The following is a 24,179-nucleotide window of genomic DNA, read 5'->3' on the forward strand; positions in this document are numbered from 1 at the left end:
TCTGGGGCCCTTCTCAGACGACCACCCACTCTGATGAGATTATGGGCATCGCGCTCAGGGGCCAAGTGGAGCAGTCTGCTGTCTGACGGGACTGGCTTTGATCCCTGCAGACAGTCTAGCTCGTCGGGGAACGAGTCTCTTTGGGCTCGCTGTAGCAGAAGGAGTTCTGCTTCTTCGTAATTAGCTGCATTAATGTCAGTAGTGGAGGGAACCTCAGGGTGGTGCCACAGGAATGTCTTTAACTGCGCACTCTCAAGGGTAGGGCAGTCGTCTATGTTGGGATCTGTGGGGACTGGTGCGTGCGTCAACCCACAGAACATAGATTTCTTCATCTCTGCCTCCTCTTGACTAGCCTCCCGTGGGGTGGGGTTAGGCCACTCTTCTTCCGGGAGCTTGAGGAACTCGGGACCGTCACTATAGAGATTGTGACGTGTGAGGTCATCCAGGGACATTCCCCGTGTGATGACGTCTGCTGGGTTCTGTTTTGTGTCCACGTACCTCCAGCATGCTGATTCTGTTAAATCTTGGATCTCTGTGATTCTGACTCCCACGAAGACCTTGTATCTACACGAATCGGACTGGATCCATGTGAGTACGGTCATGGAGTCTGACCACAGGATTGTTCTTTGCACCGGGATGGTGAGTTCACGTTGGATTAACGTGGCGAGTTGCGCTCCTACTAGGGCTGCGCAGAGCTCTAGACGCGGGATCGATTGTTGCTTGCGGGGGGCTATTCTTGAACGAGCCAGGATGAAGGCGGTATGTATTTCTCCTCCCTCCTCTCGGGCCCGCAAGTAGGCCACCGAACCGTAGGCTACTTCGGAGGCGTCGCTGAAGACGTGCAGGTCCATCTGACACGTCTCCAGCCGCACTGTGGGTGGGAAGTAGCTGCGGCGTATGTTGACACCTGGGAGCGAGCTGAGTTCTGTTTCCACACTCTCCATGTGGAAGCAAGGTGGTCGGGTATGGGGTCGTCCCAGCCCTGGTCCTTGTCCCACAGCTCTCGTACAATCATCTTTGCCCTGGTGGTGTAAGGTAGAATACATCCCAACGGGTCATATTGTCTGGCGAGTGTTCTGTATACACTCCGTCTGGTGGTCGGTAGTGAAATCGACCTTCCCTGCTCCTTGGTCAGGGGTGTGTGTCTATAATGGAGCGAGTCTGTTTTGAAGCGCCAGACTAGTCCTAATGTCATTTCTTGGGCTTCACCTGGGATGGTCGCCATCCAGGTCTCGCTGCTTGCTGCCTTGTCCTCTGGGGAGAGGCTGCGCAGTACTTGAGGGTCGCTGCTGGCCCACTGCCGGAGATCAAAGCCGCCTTTGATCAGGGAGGCGCGAAGCTTGAGTAGGAGGGCCTCGGCCTCTTCTGGCGTCGAGACGCTTTGCAGACAGTTGTCCACGTAGAAACTCTTCTCTACACTTTGTCGGACCTCCTCGTCAGCTGCTGGGTCCTCTACGACATGTTTTTGCAGTGCGAACGTAGCACAGCATGGGCTGCATGTGGTTCCGAAAGGGAGGACTTCCCATTGATAGATGGATGGTTGCTCATCCCCGATCCTCTCTCTCCATAAGAACCGCAGCAGGGGCTTGTCCTCTTCCACTAGTCGCACCTGCAGGAACATCCCTTTGATGTCGCCGCTGATGGCCACCTTGTTCTGGCGGAAACGTAGCAACACGCCTAGTAGAGAGGGGCCGAGTGTTGGGCCGGGCAAGAGCTCTTTATTCAGATTTTGTGATCCGATCTGGTAGCTGCAGTTAAACACAATACGATCCTTGCCGTTGTGGTGGACCTTGTGGTGGGGCACGTACCATGATTCGGTCGTCTGATCGGCCTCTTGAATGTCAATTCTCTTTATGTGTCCCGCTGTGATTAGCTTGTCAATCTCAGCGCGGTACACAGTGGCTTGAGCGGGGTCTCTGGCTAGGCGCCGCTCGGTGTTCAGTAGATATCGCTCCGTCGCTTCTTTTGAGGCGTGGAAGGTAGGCATACCCTCTCGCCTCAGGAGTGGAGTTGCGTATCTCATCACTCCATTGACTTTGACTCTCTTTGTCCCCTGCTCGAGGAGGGCTATGGCATAAATGTCTTCCTTGGAACGAATGTGTTTCTTTTCGTTCTTAAAGGGCATTGTCTCTAGTGTCCATAGCCTCTCGACGTGCTGTAAGAGGGTGGTGTCTTCTTCTGTCACTCTGGAGTGGAGGCAGCGAGTGGCTGCTGTTCGGTTGGGAGACCTGGAGAGGGGGCCTTGTAGTGTCCATCCTAGGCGGGTCTCGACTGCTGCTGGACAGCCTCTGGGCCCAATGTGGACCCGGTCCGTCGGGACGATGAGGTGTGCGTGGTCGGATCCTATGAGCAGGGTCGGGGTGGCGCCGTCGATGAGCGGTATAGGTAGTTGACGCAGGTGCACGTATTTATCCATCAGCTTGGCGATGGGGTAGGTGTACCGCGACAGGCCTATGTCTTGGCTGGTGAAAGCGTTAGTGATCCTATACCGCCTCTCTGGCTGCCCGCTTGCTGCGATAGTGAAGGAGACATGCTCACCCTTTATTGTCTTCAGGTCTCTTCTTATAGTACGAATCGTCATAGTTTCTTCGCTCCCCCGCAGACCCAGCTGGGCTGCAGCGGATGCGAGGAGGAGAGTCTTTTCTGACCCGTCGTCAAGGACGGCGTAAGTGTCCATGACCTTGTCCTCGTAGCTTAATGTCACTCGGACCACCTTCAAGAGCACCCGGGAGCCCCCGCTGCTGGCGGGGTCAATATACATGACGCTTACTCTGGTGCTGCTTGGGGGTGCGGGTTTCTTCCTGTTGCTGTCATGCAAGACGTCCAAGTGGGCTCCGTCACACCGGCTGCACCTCTTCTTCAAGCGGCACTCGGCTGCCATATGGCTGCGCGCACAGCGGTAACAGCGGCGGTTGGACTTTATCCATTGACTCACCTCGTCGGCGGTCATCTTCTTGAAAGTGTCACATTGTGACAGCCAATGTTCTTTCTCGCAGTACTGGCATACAATCTTCCACTTCTCTTACGTCGAGGGGGTGCTGTGGTTCTTGTTCCGCGGTACTGATTCGGCTTGGTGCATGACAGTCACCAGCCTGCGGTTATCGTTGGATCTCCGAGGTCCCTCTCTGGGGCTTGGTCCACTCCGCACGAACGTGTCCAGTCGTAGGCTGCTGACTTCTCTCGCGAGGAAGTCGGCCAGGTCTAGGAGGGATGGCTCGGGACCGTTGGGATCACGGTGATCTCTTTGCCGCCTGAAGCGCTCTTGTCGGGCGGGAGGAAGCTTCTCTAATATCCTTTCTACATTAGAGTTAGCGTACAGTTCGTGTCTACCCTTTTCCTTTTGTGCCCCCAGCATCCCTACCAGGGATTGTACCTTGATAGAGAGGTCATCCAATGAGCGATTGTCTGTGGCTGGGGGGAGACGGTCAATATTCCTTATCTCTTGTATCACGTAGTCCCATATGCGTCCATAACGTTGGTCGAGGGCTACTAGAGCCGCGGTGTATGGGGTACTTGAGTTGGAATATGCCAGCGCTATATTATGCGCTCTGGGCACCTTCAGGTGCTTGAGGATAGCATATTTGTACGTCTCATCGGGGACATCGGACATCATAGTCTCTAAGCACATCCGTAGTTCCGTGTACTGTGCTCTGTCCTCGTGTGTAAAATCCGGGAACGTCGGTGTGCCAAGGTACGATGCCATGGATGGCTGGCACATCGGTGAGCGTTGGGGGAGAGGCCTCCTGGGCGAGTCTCCCCGTACGTGTCGTCGTGGGCTGGTACTTGGTGGGTACCAAAGCCCGGGTACCCAGGTGCTGTTCCTCGGGGCTGGCTGTGCGTCAAACTCACCCTTGAGTTGAGTCGGGGGTCTGTAACGCAGGGCCTCGGGGGTAAAGTCTGGGCTGTACTGGACCTCCTGGTCCTGTGGAGTACGATGCTGCTGGTGGGCTTGACTTTCCTCCTCTTCCTCTTCCTCTTCCTCTGCTAGGTCTTCTAGATCTTGCAGTCATCTATTCAGTCTCTCGGCGGCATAGGCCGGTTCTTCCCGGTTGCTGGGTCTCGCATGGACCGGTCGGGGAGGGGGTTCGGAGACGTGTATAGGCTCTTTCTGTTGGCCGGGCTCCGGGTCGCTTGGTCGGGTAGGGGAAGGTACCCTAGACCCTTGTCTTGACGATGCCCTGGAGCTCTGTGCGGAGAGAGGGGGAGTCGCCCTGGCAATCAGTTGCTCCATTATCTGCGCTTGTAGTCGGTCGCGCTCGGCTTCGCGCTTGATGTGAGCGAGGTCGCGCTCTGCTTCGCGCTGGGCTTGGGCTGCGTCGCGCTGTGCATCGGCGGCGTCGCGCTGTGCATCGGCGGCGGCGCGCTGGGCATCGGCGCGGTCTCTTTCAATATTCTCTTCCGTCTGGAGGCGTCTGGTCTCCAGGCGTATGCGGTCGTCTTCACTCCTTTGCTGCGCCTGGAAGCGCTCTCGCTGGGTCGCAGAGTGTTCGCGTTCACTAAGGGCTTGCGCTTGGAGTTGCGCGTGAAGGCGCTCTCTTTGGTCTGCAGATTGTTCGCGCTCACTCAGTTGTTGAGCCTGCAGGCGTTCTCTTTCCATGGTAGAGTGTTCGCGCTCACTTAGCTGTTGCGCCCGGAGGCGCTCTTGTTCCATGGAAGAATGTTCGCGCTCGCTAAGCGTCTGTGCTTGGAGTCGATCGCGTTCAGTGGAGGCTGCCAGGGTGGCGATGAATGCCTGCGCCAGCATCTTGTCCGCCTCGCTGGGGGAAGACACTGATGGAGGTGATCGGCTTCTGACAGTGCTCGTTGGAGATCCGTTCTCCTGGCGCGCTCCTCTTCTGGTAGTGGGTCGGGTTCCGTCCCTGGAGCACTTTCTTTATCCTGGAGCTCTCCGGGGACCGTCCCGTTGACGTTGTCGGGGGGTATAGTCATGTCATGTCCCTCCTGGTCCCCCCCGTGAGCTTGGTCAGTTACGTTAGAACCCACTAGGGTCTCTACTGGCAAGGTCGCCTGGTCGTTAGGGTTTGACATGCTTTTACTATCCGCTTTTCCCGCATTTAACGTCTGTATAAAGCTAGGTATTAGACTGGCAGCGTAGTCCTCTAGGTAAGGAGGTGGCTGACGTCTGCGCTGCGGGCGTTCTAGCTTAGGAGAGCCGTTTGTGGAGTGTTCACCGCTGGCCATGGTTAATATCAATATTATATTTAGATATTACACTGATATTCCTCCGGCTCGAAGGACCAATTGTAACTGAGGGGTACAATTCCCTGACTGTATTGAGAGTATGGTATCATTAAACCACTACTTAGTTATGTACTTTAATTACTGGCCATACAGTACACGGTATATATGGTGAACACCCACACAATAACACGGCTTAACAAAGAAAGTCATATTTAGAAGTATTTATTAGAAGAGCAGCAATAGTAGATTACAGTATTGAGAATTATGAGTTGCGCTTATATGGCGAAGAACACTTAAATAGGTCAAGAGCGTAAGTCCATGAGCATATTACGATGGGTATAATTAATACCACCTGTAGCATAAGAATTATATAAGGCACACTCGTAGGTCAGCTGGAGATACTAAGGGGGTTCCCTCCGGTTGTAAGCCAGCAGGGGAGAGGAATTGTCGGGAGCAAAAGTCTGGATCAACGAGGAATAAAGAGACTCCAGGTACAGGAGACGGTGCAATAATCCCTTGGTCCTTAGACAAAGCAACAGCTATACTCCGGTATGCATTGCAGCATGGATGAAAGCTAGCCAGCCTCTGGGTCCTAGAGGCGGGCTCGACTGTGCTCCTCACAGGGTAGATCCCACACAGCAGTGGGGTAGACGGTTCTCTGCTCCAGCAGCCATAGTACCAAAGCAATATAATCCAGCCGGAAAAGGCTCTGCATTCGTCGGTGTAGGTTATCCAGTGTACATATCCACACGGTTCTCGTCTAGGACTCCTCGGATGGCGGCACAAGATTAGGCCGCCCAGCCTGGATAAGTACACTAGCTCGGTACGACGAACCGGTGGTAATGCTGGTCACTGTAGAACGGTAGCCGCACGATACACTATACATAATAGACTATTACTTTATAATAGAATAAGTCGAACTCGACGATACAGCGTTAAACTCTGACACTTTAGCTATCAATTCGCACGCGGTTCTCAAGGCTCTATTTAGGGGCAAAAGGGGCCCACTTCACGGCACGTTGTATCGTGGTGAAGGCTTCAGCTTTAAGTTACTAAGTGCTTCTGTATCCACCTGCGCCGTATTTATACGTAAGGTGAATAATCTAGTGCCAACCTCAGTTCTGTCTCGTATTACTGCGCAAACCTGGGCATGTTGAGACATGTCTTAGCGGTGGCTTTGAACTAGACATTGGGGGTATGGCCGTTGGCGCCTAGGGGGTCGCTGTCCAATAGGAGAACGAATATTATGGTCTGGCCTGTACCTAGGTAAAGGGATATTCCGTGTATATGTACAAAGAATATACAAGGGATATCAGACGATATACAAATATTATACAATATATCTCAAGTAATAAATATATATATTCGGTTTAATCTGACCCTTTGTAACAACCACGATACAACGTGCCGTGAAGTGGGCCCCTTTTGCCCCTAAATAGAGCCTTGAGAACCGCATGCGAATAGATAGCTAAAGTGTCAGAGTTTAACGCTGTATCGTCGAGTTCGACTTATTCTATTGTAAAGTAATAGTCTATTATTTATAGTGTATCGTGCGGCTACCGTTCTACAGTGACCAGCATTACCACCGGTTCGTCGTACCGAGCTAGTGCACTTATCCAGGCTGGGCGGCCTAAACTCGTGCCGCCATCCGAGGAGTCCTAGACGAGAACCGTTGGATATGTACACCGGAGAACCTACACCGGCGAATGCAGAGCCTTTTCCGGCTGGATTATATTGCTTTGGTACTGTGGCTGCTGGAGCAGAGAACCGTCTACCCCACTGCTGTGTGGGATCTACTCTGTGAGGAGCACCGTCGAGCCCGCCTCTAGGACCCACAGAGGCTGGCTAGCTTTCCTCCATGCTGTCTTGCATACCGGAGTATAGCTGTTGCTTTGTCTACGGACCAAAGGATTATTGTCTCCTGTATCTGGAGTCTCTTTATTCCTCGTTGATCCAGACTTTGCTCCCGACCATTCCTCTCCCCTGCTGGCTTACAACCGGAGGGAACCCCCTTAGTATCTCCAGCTGACTACGAGTGTGCCTTATGTAATTCTTATGCTACAGATGGTGTCAGTTATACCCATCTTATGATGCTCATGAACTTACGCTCTTGACCTACTTAAGTGTTCTTCGCCATATAAGCGCAATTCATAATTCTCAATATTGTAACCTATTGTTGCTGCTCTAATAATAAATACTTCCAAATAGAACTTTCTTTGTTAAGCCGTATTCTTGTGTGGGTGTTCACCAGATATACCGTGTACTGTATGGCCAGTAATTAAAGTACATAACTAAGTAGTGGTTTAATGATACCATACTCTCAATACAGTCAGGGAATTGTACCCCTCAGTTACACATTGGGTGCCATGCAGTATGCCCATCTTTACCACCCTCTGCCAGCGCTGTAAGCCTATGGAGTGGCTCACCTTCTTTGCAGGGCTATAACTTTTTAAATATTATAGCTATATCGACATTACTATGGCCCATTCAACATCGGGTATCTATCATTCTGGATGTGGGAACGTTATATTTTTCCATTCATACATTGTCGTGTTAATACCATCGAGAATATAAGTACGTTTTTAGACTGTATAGCAGTCATTCCTAGAACACGCGTTATAGGCCCCGACGCGTATTATACATTATCGATTGGCGTTTCGTCCCTATACACGCTATATGAAAAATTTCAAATGCATATGATCGCTATACATTATGCTCCATCATGCGTGAAGGAAAGGGGGGGGGGGGGTCGTTTATGATTCCTTGATTGTCAATAACGGCTTTCTTTAGTAAGACACCATACGTTGATCGGACAGATTGCAATGAAATAAATGGACAATCGAGCTGGAAATAACGTTAGATTCCTCTTACCTCTGGCCGATGCGTCTGAAGAAAAATAATTCCAATTATTTGACGTCGATCTGCTAGATCCATTTTCCGTTTGTATGACGCAATAAACGCCGAAAGCATATTGATTCTTGCATCTCGAAAGCGATCCAATGCACTTGAGGTGTGTATATTGATCCACATAACAACATATCTCTGGCGGAGCTTTTTCCCCGATGCACCGAGCGCCACTTCCGGTTTAGAGTGGAGTGTAACTCGCCCGAAATCCACCAGGCGGCGGTATTGAGGCGTTGCAGGGTCCAGCTGGCTCCCGGAGGCTTCCTGGATGAATTATGAATGCCAATAGCGAATAAAAGAAATAACGATCATAACAACAAGTTTACTCGTTGTTGGCACTCAACGCATGGCGGCCAATAACGAGTATACAATAACGAGTATACTCGTTATTGGCAATTAATGTGTTAAAGGTATAATCTGTAAATGCCGTGAAACAGCGAGCTTTAGGTAAAAGAGCTCCGCGTGGTATTGAGCTTTGTTTATACTTTTTTGTTTGTGTGACGTGTGGGTTGGAGATTAGTAACTTATACTTTCTCCAGACCTCTCTTACCAAAACTGTAAACGTAGTACCATGTTGTTATCTTTTGCCTAGAGGTCACTGTTTTCTATACAATAATTTTTTACCTTTAACCGATTTGTAAAGTTAAAGTTGAATATAGATTTTTTGTATGGATGTCTTAAAGTAATCAACAATCTCCCATTATGAAAGACACTTGAGGAATTATTTCATGGTAATTTTTTGTTACCTGGCTAATGTGGTATTTAAACTGAAAGTAAGCTATTTAAAATGTAGTTCATCTAAAGATGCCCTCAAGAACTTTTTTTGTTTATGGTTAACTCCTATTGGAGGGATGACTTCGGACTATACAGATTGTTATTTATGCTGAATGTCTCAATAGAGCACCTTTTTCACATTATTACAGAGCTTCTCTGTACTTCCCTGAAATCTGAGTTGCATTTGTGATGTCACTAATAGGTTAAACCTCTCCTAGTCCAATATGAGGTAACTTGACACCTTTAGCTCCAGCATAATACAGAAAGCGGAGTAGGTATTGACATTTCTTGAAAGAATATAAGCTACCGTCTTGGAATTCCTGGTAAATATCAATGGGTGCTTGTTTCAGTAGTTTATTGAACAATTTGGTGGAAAACACATATTTATACAAAGTGAAGATGTGTGTCTAAAATACAACTGGGGGGGCATTAAAACATACACATCAATGCCAGGAATATAAACCACACTCTCTCTAAGTGTCATGTTAGGTTTGACTCACCAAAGTAGTCTGATGGTCCAAGTCTGCCGACTTCCACAAACTCCTCATTCTCTGACCGTCTCTGAAGCACAGCAGCTGACCCCTGAGAACACAGGAACGAGATGTTTTGAACTACATACCCCAAAAGGCAACAGCTAGGCACACTGTGGCAGGGTTGTAACCAGTCAAGTCAAAAGATTGATTGATAAGATATTCCTTTAATGATCCCCTTGGGGAAATTCAGGAGTTATATCAACATGGGGGGGGGGGGGTACAGGTATGGGCAGGGAAATAGTAGAAAGACATAGATATAGGCAATACAATTTTATCTGAATATAATATGAGAAAAATAAACAGTGTAAACAAAGGTGCAGATGAGGGTCTGTATGCCAGTTATATTATACATTACAATAAATATAGGCACTAAAGATTTTAAATCTGAATATATACTATGAGTAAGAGTAAACAGTATACACAAGGTGCAGTATACACAAGGTACCCTAAGGTAACCACCAGGGGAGGAAACTAACTTTTTGGCTTACCAGCCAACTGGCGAGTAGATGATTTTTTTTACCAGCCAAACTGATTTTTTTACCAGCCAAAAATAAATCGCTAATTGTGATAATTACTTCTTTGTATGTCTTCGTCTAAATTGATTTTCAATCATAGTAATAATAATCACACCGTGTCTCTACTCTTTAAAATATTTATTAGCATAAAACATTAATAAGTGTCTCTACTCTCCACAATATTAGCATACAACATGTATTAATCACACTGTCTCTACTCTTCAAAATATTAGGGTTACTGGAAAAGATTACACTCCTCCACATACAAATTTATTTGGAATAACAAACCACCACGTATAAAAAGATCCACCGCACAGAGAAATAAAGCAGATGGTGGCATGGCATTTCCAGATTTTTTCCTATATTTTAAGGCGTACACATTAAGTCCATTGACAACATGGTTTGACTCCCAAGCATTAGCATCCTGGAGAAAAATAGAAGAAAACATAGTAGCCCCACATAGACTGAAGGACATAGCATACACTAAACTACCAATCAAGCACTGTGAACGAAAATTTGGCCCCATAATTACTCATGCGATCCGGATATGGCGTGAATCACAAAAAAAAAATCCTAACCCACAAAAATGGCACAATCATACTCCCTTATTCAATAACAACGCACTCTTAATTGGAAAACGACCTATAAGATTCCCTATATGGGAAGAGCAAGGCATACACTCATTAGGGGATGTTTTTAACAAACAGGGTTTTTGTAGTGATAAAGAAATACGCAAAAAATTTAATCTCACCAAGTCCACATGGCTTTTTCACAAACAGTTAGAGCTTTGTTTGAAATCTCACGGTGTTCCATTAGACAGACCAATTGAACACCACAGATACCACAAATTCTTCTACGCAAGAGAGACATCGAGAGGTTTTGTTTCAGAATTTTATCATCAATTACTAACGTCCTCGTATGAAACCCTCCAACTTGACTCTGTCTGGAGGAGGGATATACCAGACCTGGAAAATGACTTTGATTGGCAAGGAGCCTGGGCAAATGTCCGACTTACATCAAGGAACCCGGATCATCAACAAATCAATCTTAACTATATTCACAGGACATACTTGACTCCTATAAGACTGTGCCGAATGGGGCTTAAACAAGATTCCAAATGCACCCAATGTGCAAATGGGGACGAAGGGACATTTATGCACATGTATTGGGACTGCTCACCAGTTAAGGCATTCTGGAAAGATGTGACCCAACAAATATCAAAACTCGTATCTTGGAATATACCTGTACACCCCTCGGTATTACTATTGAATGATGTTTTTGAGTTTGCAGTGAATCCACAGCTAAAGAGATTGGTTTTATCGGGTATCACAGTAGTCAAAAAGCTGATCGCATCACGCTGGTTTCAACCGGAAAAAATGTGCCGTAAAGTTTGGTTTCTTACATATCTCGATGTAATTTACCATGAAATATCTACAGCAAGAATTCTGGGTCTCAATGAATCCAAAATGTCAATGTGGTTAGAAGTGGTGGAGAGAATAAAAGCTAGCTTATAATGGTAGTGTCTGGTTAGGTGCGAGGGATAGTGGAGGTACTTCTCAAGGTGGGGTCCGGGAGGGGGGGGGTTCGAGCTGAGCATATGTGTGTAGGGTTTTTTAGATAACAGGTATTAGGGGTATATCTTATATAAGACAACTAACTAAAATGTGATCTCATTGGATGTGCCCTGACAATTAATGCTTGTATATCTTATCGTGTGTTGTCATGTTTGTTTATATGTTTGTTTAAAAAATAATAATACAAAAAAATACAAAAAAAAAAATATTAGGATATCACATATTAACATGAAAGAGGGAACTATTCTGGACTGGGTTGGGCTGAACTGGGCCGTAAAAGATGCTGGGCTGGACTGGGTTGGGCTGAACTAGGCAGTGAAAGATGCTGGGCTGGACTGGGTTGGGCTGAACTGGGCTGTGAAAGATGCTGGGCTGGACTGGGTTGGGCTGAACTAGGCAGTGAAAGATGCTGGGCTGGGTTGGGCTGAACTAGGCAGTGAAAGATGCTGGGCTGGGTTGGGCTGAACTAGGCAGTGAAAGATACTGGGCTGGGTTGGGCTGGTCTAGGTTGGGTTGGACTGGGTTGGGCTGGTCTAGGTTGGACTGGGTTGGGCTGGTCTAGGTTGGACTGGGTTGGGCTGGTCTAGGTTGGACTGGGTTGGGTTGGACTGGGTTGGGACCGTTGGACTGGTTTGGGCTGGTCTACTAATATTACAAAAGGAGTAGCACAACAACTACGCTACCAAAGAAACTTAGCAAAACGGGAAAAATTACAAAATACGATTACAGACAACCTAACGGACACAGACAATAACAACTGGCAAAAGGACACACTGGACTTCCTGAGGGTTAAAAACCTCATAGTGGCCGCCCGCAAAACCCAAAGCCCTAACCTAAGCCTGGTCTAGAGTGTAACTTCCTCGTAACTGGTCCACAGGAGTAGAAAAGCAGAAACCATTCAAAAACAATGTAACTACAAACAACCGACCTTAACTAACTATTTACCTATCTATCTAAGTATAAATAACCTAGACTCTCTACCTCCTCAGGGGTATGAAGACACATCATGTGACGACTTAGAATCTCTACCTCCTCAGGGGTATGAAAGCACACCATGTGAAAACACCTATATTACAAAAAAATGAATTATTAAAAAATAAAAAATGAATACCAAAAACCACCTATAGAGGGCGCCATCCCGCTTCAAAAGAATGGACCAAATAATGAATAAAATTCTCTACCTCCACAGGGGTTTGAAGGCACATCATGTGACGACTTAAATTCTCTACCTCCTCAGGGGTATGAAAGCACATCATGTGAAACACTTATATTACAAAGAGATGAATTATTAAAATAATTGTGCCCCCCTCTACCTCCTCAGGGGTATGGATGCACATCAGGTTAAAAACTAGATGACGACGTGACCCCTCATACCTCCTCAGGGGTACGGGTGAACATCAGCACAAACAAATCTGGAAACTGGAGTGGTCCCTTGAGCCCATAATGGTTCTCTTTTCTGCCTCTAGACCCAGTAGGAAGCCAAGCAATGGATGAGGACCGTGCACCCCCCCAGCCGCCGACCACTCTATACCAAACTAGTACTAACCTACTGGGGAGTGGCCGCCCGCAAAACCCAAAGCCTTAACCAACTCCGAAACAATGCCTAACCTTAACCTTAACCATGCCTAACCTTAACCATAGAAAGAATATTGCCATTCTCTAACACAAACTCTAACCTTAACCAGCTCCTTAACAGCGCCTAAACTTAACCGTTCTAACCTTAACCAACTCCGAAACAATGCCTAACCTTAACCTTAACCTTAACCATGCCTAACCTTAACCGGCGAAAGAATACACGTTAAAAAAAAAATCACGTTAAAAAAAAAGATTTGATGGGATTCGAACTCACCAACAACGGACCGCAGGATCGCAGGACCGCTGCTCTGCCAGGTGAGCTATAGCGCCGAATGAGAGTCATGACGTATTTGGACGGTTACGTAATTCCGTAAGGGCTCCGCGGAGCGTGCCGCGCGGCAGAGAAAGTTGCGCGTCACGTGCCTGTCGGGGCCAATCAGGCCTACCCCGGAAGTCACTTACTGTTGCGGAACAGCTACACGCCCCCTGGTAACCACCCTTTGGTGGTTAAGAGTCAGATACACAGCCAGTGCGTCCATCCTTATCTGAATGTCCTGAACACCTACCTGCTGAAGTTGAAAATGTGTGTTGTTCATATTGTGAAAGTAAACATCAGAAGAGTAAACATCATATTGTGCATAAAATGTGATAATTTTTTTTTTGTTTTTTTTAATAATCGGTTCATTTCAGTTTTATAGCATTTTGAAAAGCCCTCGTTTTCTTGAAAGTTTCAGGAAAATATATAGATTCCGTGATAAACGGCATTTACTGGAATATTCTGGAATACACAAATTCATTTTTCTGCCTATTTATGAATAGTTTTCAAATAAATGCTAGATTATCGATAGTATATGTGTACTTATGCACGCTAGAGAAGCGAGCTGAAAAATATATTCTCTCATTTCCTGATCAGCACACACACACATACACACATGGGGCAAACGCTGATATATAGGTGAAAACAGATCCGATTACCCCAAGACTGGTCAAATAAATTGCTTACCTCAGATCAGATGTTCTCCAAAAAGATTATTCCAATTCCTGATCGCCATTCCAAATATCGATCGCGTTTATTGATTCACCGCTGGGTACTGTAAATATGTATTCCACGTTGTTTTGCGGCTCTGCAATCACTTCGGTCTCTTCAGATGGCTCGCCGGATAAGTAAAATGAGGAAACTGGACCCCCCCCCCATCAGTCTAATCCAATGGGGTGCAGTTACACAGGGAGAGACGATAGGGGGCGGTATTTTCCCAATGGAGCTCAGAGAGAGTCTGCAGCAGGCTCGATTGATGAAATATGAATTCAAATCGCTAATAAAAAAATAAAAAAAACGCTATATAGCGTTGCTGGCATTCAACTGGCGGCATTAACTAACGACAAAAAGCGTCCGTGGCACTCAAAGTGTTAAGCATGGATGTGTCGTCGTTAACCAATGAAAGTAGTAGTCTGCAGTGCACTGAGATCATTGACACCTCCGATAAGTCTCTATGACAAATGGTTCATGAATTATGAAAGGGGTCAGGGCTGCGTGAACACTTTCGGCAACCAACATGCCCTTCCGCGTTTCTCTGATTGGCCGAGCGCGCTCCTCAGAGGCAGGAATACTAAGCTCCCCCTTAAGCTCCAGGAGAGAGGAGAGAGGCTGAAAACCCGCAGTTCTTGCCCGACTGATGGGAGCCGAATCCCGAATCCGATTTTTCTGATGAATACCCCCAAAACATGGAGGTTGCGAACGCAATTTATACAAATGGAAGTATTGATTGCGCCGTAACGAATAATTAAAAAAATATACCGTTAACTGGAATATGTTGTGCCTTTACACTGTTGGATTATGTAATTGGTTTGTCATGACAAACCAATTAAAAAAAATCGCGATTTACCCGGTGGCTACAACAACACACAGTGACTACATGCATCATTGTTTACAATGAACGGTGGGGCTAATCTAAAGGACTGAACACGGACGCGTTAAACAGCAATCAATTAATTTAATATAACAGTCCGGTTCTGTGTTTGTTTGTGTCTGTAGATTGTTGGTGAACAACTAACTTTAGGTTAGTTTAACGCGTCTGTGTCCAGTCCTTTAGATTAGCCCCACCGTTCATTGTAAACAATGATGCATGTAGTCACTGTGTGTTGTTGTAGCCACCGGGTAAAATCGCGATTTTTAATTAGTTTGTCATGACAAACCAATTACATAATCCAACATATGTGTAAAGGCACAACATATTCCAGTTAACGGTATATTTTTTTAATGATTCGTTACGGCGCAATCAATACTTCCATTTGTATAAATTGCGTTCGGGACCTCCATGTTTTGGGGGTATTCATCAGCTAAATCTGATCCAGGATTCGGCTCCCATCAGTCGGGCAAGAACTGCGGGTTTTCAGCCTCTCTCCTCTCTCCTGGAGCTTAGTATTCCTGCCTCTGAGGAGCTTGTCGCGGCTCATGCGCGCGCTCGGGCAATCAGAGAAACGCGGAAGGGCATGTTGGTTACCGAAAGTGTTCACGCGTCAGGGCTAGGGCTTTAGCACGAACATGGGGAAGTGGTTAACCTAGACCAGTGGTCACCAACCTTTTTAAGCCCAAGATCACTTTTTTTTTTTTTTTGGTGAAGGCAAGATCTACCTATTGAAGCGTTGAGAGAAAAAGACAGCCAAGATTGTACTTTAAACTAAATTACTTTTATTTGCCTGTATTCTAATTACATGCAATGCTTTGGTCCAACATTAAAACGTCAAAGTAGAACTGTAATATGTACTTTCTCAGTCAGTGCTAAGTGCAGTCATCTTATGCAGCATCACTTTTGACATCAAAACAAAAGTAGAACTGTAATGTGGACTCTCATATTATTAACATTGACAAACATATTTACAATTAGCATTTTATAAAGTAGAACTGTAATGTGTACTTTCTCAGTCAGTGCTAAGTGCAGTCATCTTATGCAGCATCACTTTTCACATCAAAACAAAAGTAGAACTGTAATGTGGACCTTCTCCTATTAATTAACATTGCCAAACATATTTACAATTAGCATTTTATAAAGTAGAACTGTAATATGTACTTTCTCAGTCAGTGCTAAGTGCAGCATCACTTTTCACATCAAAACAAAAGTAGAACTGTAATGTGGACTCTCATATTATTAACACTTTGATCACCGGGGTTAAATTCATAATTTACCATCCCTCGCCAGCCCTATTTAACATGGAGAAGTTCCCCTTCTTTCAAGTTCAAGTTTCTTTAATAGTTGTCATACAGAAGTACAGAATACTTTCATACAAAATGCTTCTTACTGTTACGCTCCAGAGACTGTGCTAGACAAGATAGTATCAAATAACATAGTATAGCATGTAATTTAGAAGAAGAAAATGAGGTCACAGTGTTCGGTATAGACATATGTACAATGTTCTGAGTTACCATATAATATACAATACTATGCAGTGTACTAATGTACAGTACTATATAGTGCAAAGCAGAAATGGGATGAGGTACAGTTTAGGTACAATTTACAGTAAGGTGTACGAGTTGTAGTGCAATCCTTCATCAATAAATATAAAGTGTGGGGAGTGGGTGCTACAGTGTGTTTGTTTAAAGTGGGTGTGTGCTATAAAGTGTGTGGAGTGGGTGCTACAGTGTGTCTGTTTAAAGTGAGTGTGTGCGTGTGGATGTGTGTGCTATGTGCGTTTGGTGGTTGTTGTTGTGTAGTGTTCATTGTTCGTTTAGCAGTCTGATGGCCTGGGGATAGAAGCTTCTTCTGAGTCTTTCTGTGCTCGCCTTGAGACTCCGGTATCGCTTGCCTGACCGCAGCAGTTCAAAGAGGCAGTTGTTCGGGTGACTGGAGTCTTTAATGATTCTCTTAGCCTTGCCCTTGCAACGCTTGTTGTAAATGTTCTGGAGGGTGGGGAGCCCCCCTCCAATTGTGCGTTCGGCTGAACGTGTCACTCTTTGTAGTCTGCTTCGGTCTTGTGCAGTGCTATTCCCAAACCAGGAGGTGATGTTGCCAGTCAAGATGCTCTCTATTGTACATGAGTAGAAGTTCTTAAGGATCTTCTGACTGACTTGGAACTTCCTTAGGCGCCTGAGGAAGTAGAGGCGTTGTCGTGCCTTCTTCACAACACTGTCAATGTGTGTGGTCCATGTCAAGTCCTCGGATATGTAGGCTCCGAGGTACTTAAAGCTGTTGACTCTCTCAACCGGTGCCCCGTCGATGCTGAGGGGGCTGTAGTCCTTGACCCCCGACCTCCTGAAGTCCACAATCATCTCCTTTGTTTTGCTGACGTTCAGGGAGAGGCTGTTTTCCTGGCACCATCCCGCCAGGACCTTGACCTCTTCCAGGTAGGCCCTCTCGTCGTTGGCAGAGATCAGGCCCACCACCACTGTGTCGTCAGCAAATTTGATGATTGTATTGCTACTCCGCTGAGCCACACAGTCGTGTGTGTACAGGGAGTAGAGGGCTATAACTTTTTAAATTGTATTGCTAAATTGACATTACTATGTCTGCTAGACACTAAGAGTGACAGGCAGAATAGAAACATTACACTAAGTGGACGTTTGTGCCAAGTTTGAAGAAATTCCCTTAAGGTGTTCCTGAGATATTGCATTCATGAGAGAATGGGATGGATTCCATTTTAAAGTGACAATCAGATATTATTAATACAGTCATAGATGAGTAATCTTTCTAGGGCGATCCAATTCACTATCACAAGGGGTCTAGACACAATGGTCCTCATGCTCAAACGGACTTACGAGAAAGTTACAAACTAATTTCTTCGTAACTCCACTTACAAACTTCTCTGGTACATTTTGGCATGATCGAAGGGTTCTTTTCGGGGATTTGTTCGTAGCTACGAACACAATTTATGAACGCGGAAAGGCAGTCATAGGCCTAAATAGGACAGACTGGTGTGCGCCCGTGTTCTTAAGGGCTTCATTTGGGAGAAATCATTGGTGATTGCGTTCACGTCGATTCTATAGACATCCTCGGAATTAAATTATTATAATAATAATAAATATGACAATATTTGAATCATTAACACATTGAGTGCAGACGACGAGATTAGTCGTGCTAACTCACCATGCGTTGAGTGCCAATGACGAGTTCTCGTCTTTTTCTCGTTTTTGCTTTTATTAGCAATATCCATTCATTTTTCATCCATTCAGCCTGACGTTATCATTGGAAATGGGTCTGAGCTCGAAAAAGGGCAAATACCGCCGCCTATCGTCTCCCGGATGGTATTGCACATCATTGGATTGGATTGGGTGGGCATGTGCATCAGAAAAAAAGTCCGTTCGGGGTTTTCCCTTCTCTGGCAAGCAGTATCGTGTTATCACATTCACTGGCGAGGCTCGGAGCAGCGTCGATTATGTGTTTTGGTGCTATAACGTTGGATCAATAAACGCGATCAATATTTGGAATGGCGATCAGGAATTGGATTAATCTTTTTGCAGAACATCTGATGTGAGGTAAGGACTCTATTTTACCAGTATTGGGTTAATCAGATGTTTTTTTTCTCAGCCATCGCAGCGTTTCTGTGTGTGTGTGTATGACGTTAGCGCTGACCAGGTCATGGATAATAGATTTTTCAGCCCACTTCTCTAGCGTGCATAAGTACACATATACTATTGATAATCTAGCGTTTATTTGAAAACGATCATAAATCAGCCTAAAAATAACAACGTGTTTTGTGTATTCCACTAAAGAGCTATTATCGCGGAATTTCTCTGGAATTACTAGAACTCTCCAAAACTATACTCGTATTCAAAGCGGTATAAAACGGAAATGTACCAATGAAAAAACAATCCTGTTGACTGCAAGCAAGTCATTGATAAGTGAGGGGTGTTTTAGACCCATAGCCATAATTTAAGATATAGTTTAAGCCTTCGCAAATTTCCCCGACCTCCCATTGACTTCAGTGCTGGCACTCTAGACCATATATGGTCAAAGGGGCGTGGCACTCAGTGTGTTAACAATTACGGTTTACATTTATAGTCATGACTCAACGAGGCATCGTGATATCTGAAAATAAATAAAAGCACTACACAAACACTGCAAATGACAGTGAATAAATAAATAAAAACTAAACCCAATCGCGTTTAATTAATATTAATAATTAATATTAATATTCCATATACCGTCTTGTTCTCTATTGTTATTATTTATTGTTGGTTTTATTTATTTCTTACATTGCTTGCACATCGTAAGAGCCAGTGGAGAAACATTCCACTGCTCATCTTACTGTTCATGAGTTGAAGCCACACAAATGACAACAGATACAATGGATAAGTTTAATCTATATCTTATTAGCAACAAGGCAGCAGCCTGATGCCTGCCTGCCTGCCCCCCCCCCCCACACACACACACACACACACCTTGAAAATCCTAATTGAAATTGAAGCGAGATTAATCACCCAGCCCTACCTCCAGTATGATGAAGAACTCGTCGCCAGGCTCTCCCTGCACCACGATCTTCTGGCCGTCCTCAAACTGTACAGTCTCCAGGGAATCCGCCACCGTCAGACGCTCCCACTTGTCCAGGGATTCTGTCGGTTAACAGGATGCAGTTACGTGCACTGACCACCGGATGGTGCCAAAGTGCATATTTCTACACATTCCCCACTATGTGCTCTGTTGGACCGTTTAAACGTTGTTGATGTGACTTTGCATTGTCACCTCAACAAATCTGAGTCTAAATGCATGGGGTTAGGGTTAGGGGGGGAACAGTTGATTCTAAATGCATGGGGGAACAGACAGTTGATTTGGCCATTTCTTTTATTAGGGATGGGCGTGAGTAATCGATTACTTGAGCACTCACCGTTTCAACTGAACTTTTTTTTTTTTTTTGGTTACCACCAAATACGTCCACCAAAAGTGCTTGTTTGTGCCACTGAAACAGAAATCTTGCTCTGAAATGCTGCAAGGCGTGAGTTGTTGAAGGAAGACAACACTGCTAGTACCGCCAAATGTTTTTTTGCGTTACAGCTAGCGAAATACAGACAGCTTAGCATTATCTATTCTAAAAGATAAAAACAGCGGTTCTTGTTTGTGCATTTCCAAATTGTGCCAACAACATGTCGCCCACTTTGCATAGGGTTCATGGACTATTCATACGGACATGCCGTTCCATGAGCGGAGAGGCCTGCTGCAGACAGAGTGGAGGTAATGTAATTACTACAAATGGTAATGGACTGACAATACGCATTAAGCATCAGGTATATTTCTGTGCATTGTTATGTCCGTGGAGCGATACATAATAAAATATGTCGTGTCTGTATGTGTGTAACTCTAATCTCGTTATTGCTGCTGTCATGCACTTTAAGATGCGTTCTAAAAATAGATTTCCATAAACAAGTACTCAAGCGCTACTCAAGCAATTTATACTCGATCTGGGAAAACATTACTCGTGCCCATCCCCATCTTTTATATCAGCATGGTAGACTGCTTTGTAAATAGAATATTTTAAATACAGTTGCAGTGCAAGGACTGTGTTATGGTCTTATGCAGAACCTGTAATCACATGGATCGGGTTAACGGCTTCTCACCTAAAATGGAGACCTTGCTGAGAAATTCTTCATACATCTTGCGCTTTCTCAAAGTGCTTCCCTGAAATAGAAGCCAAACCCATTAGGAAAATCTCAAATTGTCTAAACATCATGCAAAGAAGACTTAGTTTGCAGAAAATATAGAAAACAGGGGTTGTTTTGTGGTGACTGACGGTAATAATCCATATATAGGCATCTTCTTCAGCCCTGCTGCGGTCCCCCTGAATTCTTTATGGTCAATGTAAATCAGCTACGTCACTGACTAAACTCATCCATATGAAATGCAGAAATATAGCTACAATGATCTGTAAAATATGGTAGTATCAAAAGATGTCAATTTAATTTAATGGGTGCGTTTAATAATCCATAAAGATAAGACTGAGACTTTGTGCAAGGTTTTAATTGCTTAAGTTATGTTTCATTACTACTGATGGAATCAGTCCAGCCACATTTGTATACTTATTTTTAAGGAAATGAATCACATCAAACTGACTTGAATCAAACTATGGGAATCATCGTCGGTGGCTCACCATGAGAATTCTCCGGTAGCTGTCCCTGTCGATGCCCCACAGCTTGACGATGGACTTGGCTCGGACCGTGGCTGCCCTGGGCGTGCCGTAGATCAGGGCCAGCTCCCCGAAGCTGCCCCCCTCACCGATGCTGGTCACCCACTCGTCGTTCACATACACCTGGAGAGATGCAAGAGCCCAGCGGTCACCAAGAGGAAGAGGAAGGAAGGACTGTGAGTTCTTAGTGACTGACTGCTCACTCACTGACTTCAGCAGAGAATACTCCTCTGTAGTTGCAACCATACAGTATATTATGCCATGTTGCTAACACTGATTAACACTTTCCGTGCCACTCACGAGATATCTCGTGTTTTTTTATAGGTGGTTGAAAGCCACTCACGAGATTTCTCTGAATTTTTTTTTTTAGCGATCTGAAATCATATTGCATCACCCGAGCCTACCCGAGTATAGCCGAGCGGCGCCGACGATCATTGTGGAAAAAAGCGCCCCCTGTCGTCTCCCAGATGACATAAGTGATTTTGGAATGGACTCAATGAAAATGAAAAAAATCCGGTACTCCACATTTTCCAGTCCACTGATCCAGCCGGGGTTACCACAGTTCATTCTGGAACCTCAGATCCCCGCAGATCATAGAGTTCTACTGTATCGCGTTGGATCCATACACTTATCGATTTTTTCGAATGGTGATCAGGAATTGGAATATACCAGTTGGATACCATCTGATGTCAGGTAAGGACTCTATGTTATCAGTGTTAGGATAATCAGAGTAAGTTTGATGAAGTTATAAGCTGTTTTGTGAAATGTCCGCTTTCGGTTTCACTGTAAAAGTCTGAGAGGAAATCAACGGGGCGATTATCCGTGCGCGGCTCGAATGTGCTTGCGTGCACGTATAATATTGATCATCTAGCGTTTATTTGAAAACGATTCATAAAAAGGCCGACGAATATCAACGTTGTGGAATATTCCAGTAAAAGACGATTTTCATAGAATGCTCCAGAATGGGCTGTTTTTTTATCTGAAAACGGGTGCTTTTCTAAATGCTCTGAAACGGAAACGACGCGATAAAAAAACAATCTGCCTTGACAGCACTGACTGGAAAATAGTCTTTGATAATGCGATGGGCAGATTAGACACATAGCCATAATTTAAAACATAGATTAGGCGATATTAACATTAACATTGGCGCCGATGGTGGCATTCAGCGGGTAAAAAGGAAAACCCGGCGTGGCGCTCAAAGTGTTAAAAGGGCCAATCGGTGATCCAAATGTAAACAAATGAAAACATGAAATATCAGCATGTCAAAGCATTATTGTAGCCCCCTGTGTCTACCAGAGAGCAAGGTATATTGACAAACAATATACTGACAATATCTCCAGGTTAGACACACTAGCTGTTAGCAAGCTAATGTTAGCTATGTGTTAGCAAGCTTGTTAACTAAGAAACTTGCAAACACAATACTGTAGGCTATAGCTTTCCGATTTATCTTTTAATGCTTACCATGACTTACTGCACACGTGACGTTGGCATAGACTATTGAGTGTCAGGGTCCTACAATTTTCCCATTCTTGCTGCAGATGCCTCACATCTTATTGCCTATGTCCACTTTTCTCTGTGTGGTGCATCCCTCCACACAGTATATTTTAGGTATTTTTCTGACGTTTGCTAGCTGACCGAAATTACAAGAAGACACTGTCACACAAAACAAAGTCAATGGAGAGTGATGGAATGTGTTCCCCTCTGTGTGGGTGGGACCTATTTGCGCTCAGATTACAAAAGTTCTTATTGCGCTACATAGGGATGGGTACCGTTGACATTTGAACCGATACGGTACCGGTACCTGTGAATCGATACCGGTACCCAACGGTACCTTTTTTCTGTACTTTAGTCTCTAAAAATGTAATCTACCTACCTCAGTTGTAAAAAGAAAAAATCCAAACTTCAAATAACCACACTTTTGACAATTTTCGGCTTGCCATTGCCCCGACTGCTTTGTTGTTGAATCAAGTCAAATCCTAGGTAAACGTATATTGTGCGTGTGAACGTTAACGTAAAAAGAATATATATATATATATATATATTTTTTTTTTTACAGTACCGAAATCTGGCACCGACGGATCTCACGTGAATCGGTACTCGGTAGTACCGACGTGATTCGGTAGGTACCTTTAAAAGTACCCAATTCGGTACCCATCCCTAGCGCTACAGGTACATAGTTCTTTCCGGTACTTGACCTCTCTTGCCTGCCTCCGCCACACATAAGCTACAAACCTGCCCCATGCCTCCACCCTGCCTCTGCCACACATAACCTACAAACCTGCCACCATCACACACAACTAGGGCTGACCTTCGATTTTTTTTTGGCAATCGAAGCTTCTGGGCCGAGCTTCGAATAATTTTTTTTATATATATATATATATATATATAGTTTTTTTTTTAATCTTATGTTGTGGGACTTGTACAGCACTTTGGTAAACTTTGTTGTTTTTAAATGTGCTCTATAAATAAAGTGGATTGGATTAATGAATTAAGTAGCCCCTTTCGTGACTGTGACGCAGCCAACACAGTGTGATTTAATTCAAGGTGGATCGCTGTTGTCGTTTAAACAACTTCAGATTTCATGGGAACTACCAATCCCCCAAATCAAGAATGTTTAAGATGAATGAAGTACGATTTTGATTATTTGAAATATGGCCTGTGTAGACTAAACTATGCACAGAATTATGTCAGTCTACAAGGTTCGGATTCTACATGGTCCGGCAATGTAGACCTTGTAGACTCCACTACAGACCAATTATCAGTGAATGTTCAAGCATTTTTAAGAAGGGCTACTTCCACAAAAAAACAAAGAACTCACCAAAACATCTCAGTAGCACCTTATCTAAATGTTCTATTTCATATATGGAGATTCATATTTATTTATGTATTGCATGCATTTCTACATTTTATTTCCTATTTTGTTTATTCATCCCAGTATCTTTCTTTCTTATGTGTGGAATTCTACAAGGCATTTACATTTACATTTAGTCATTTAGCTGACGCTTTTATCCAAA

At 44.8% G+C, this 24,179-nt stretch overlaps 1 protein-coding gene across 2 annotated transcripts in view; it reads right to left on the minus strand.

Annotated features, from left to right (window-relative positions):
• prkar1aa (protein kinase, cAMP-dependent, regulatory, type I, alpha (tissue specific extinguisher 1) a) overlaps nucleotides 1-24,179 on the minus strand; it is a 65,051-nt gene that overhangs the window by 9,798 nt on the left and 31,074 nt on the right. For both annotated transcript variants that reach the window (XM_084329589.1, XM_084329588.1), the window contains exons 7-10: nucleotides 21,130-21,288; nucleotides 20,600-20,660; nucleotides 19,479-19,600; nucleotides 9,360-9,441 (exon numbers count right to left, since the gene is read on the minus strand). In XM_084329589.1, the coding sequence (XP_084185715.1) occupies nucleotides 9,360-9,441; nucleotides 19,479-19,600; nucleotides 20,600-20,660; nucleotides 21,130-21,288 (424 nt within the window). The remainder of the gene's footprint in view (nucleotides 1-9,359; nucleotides 9,442-19,478; nucleotides 19,601-20,599; nucleotides 20,661-21,129; nucleotides 21,289-24,179) is intronic.

The sequence above is a fragment of the Notolepis coatsorum genome (genome assembly GCF_963971535.1).
Source record: "Notolepis coatsorum genome assembly, chromosome: 14".
NCBI classification, from domain to species: Eukaryota; Metazoa; Chordata; class Actinopteri; order Aulopiformes; family Paralepididae; genus Notolepis; species Notolepis coatsorum.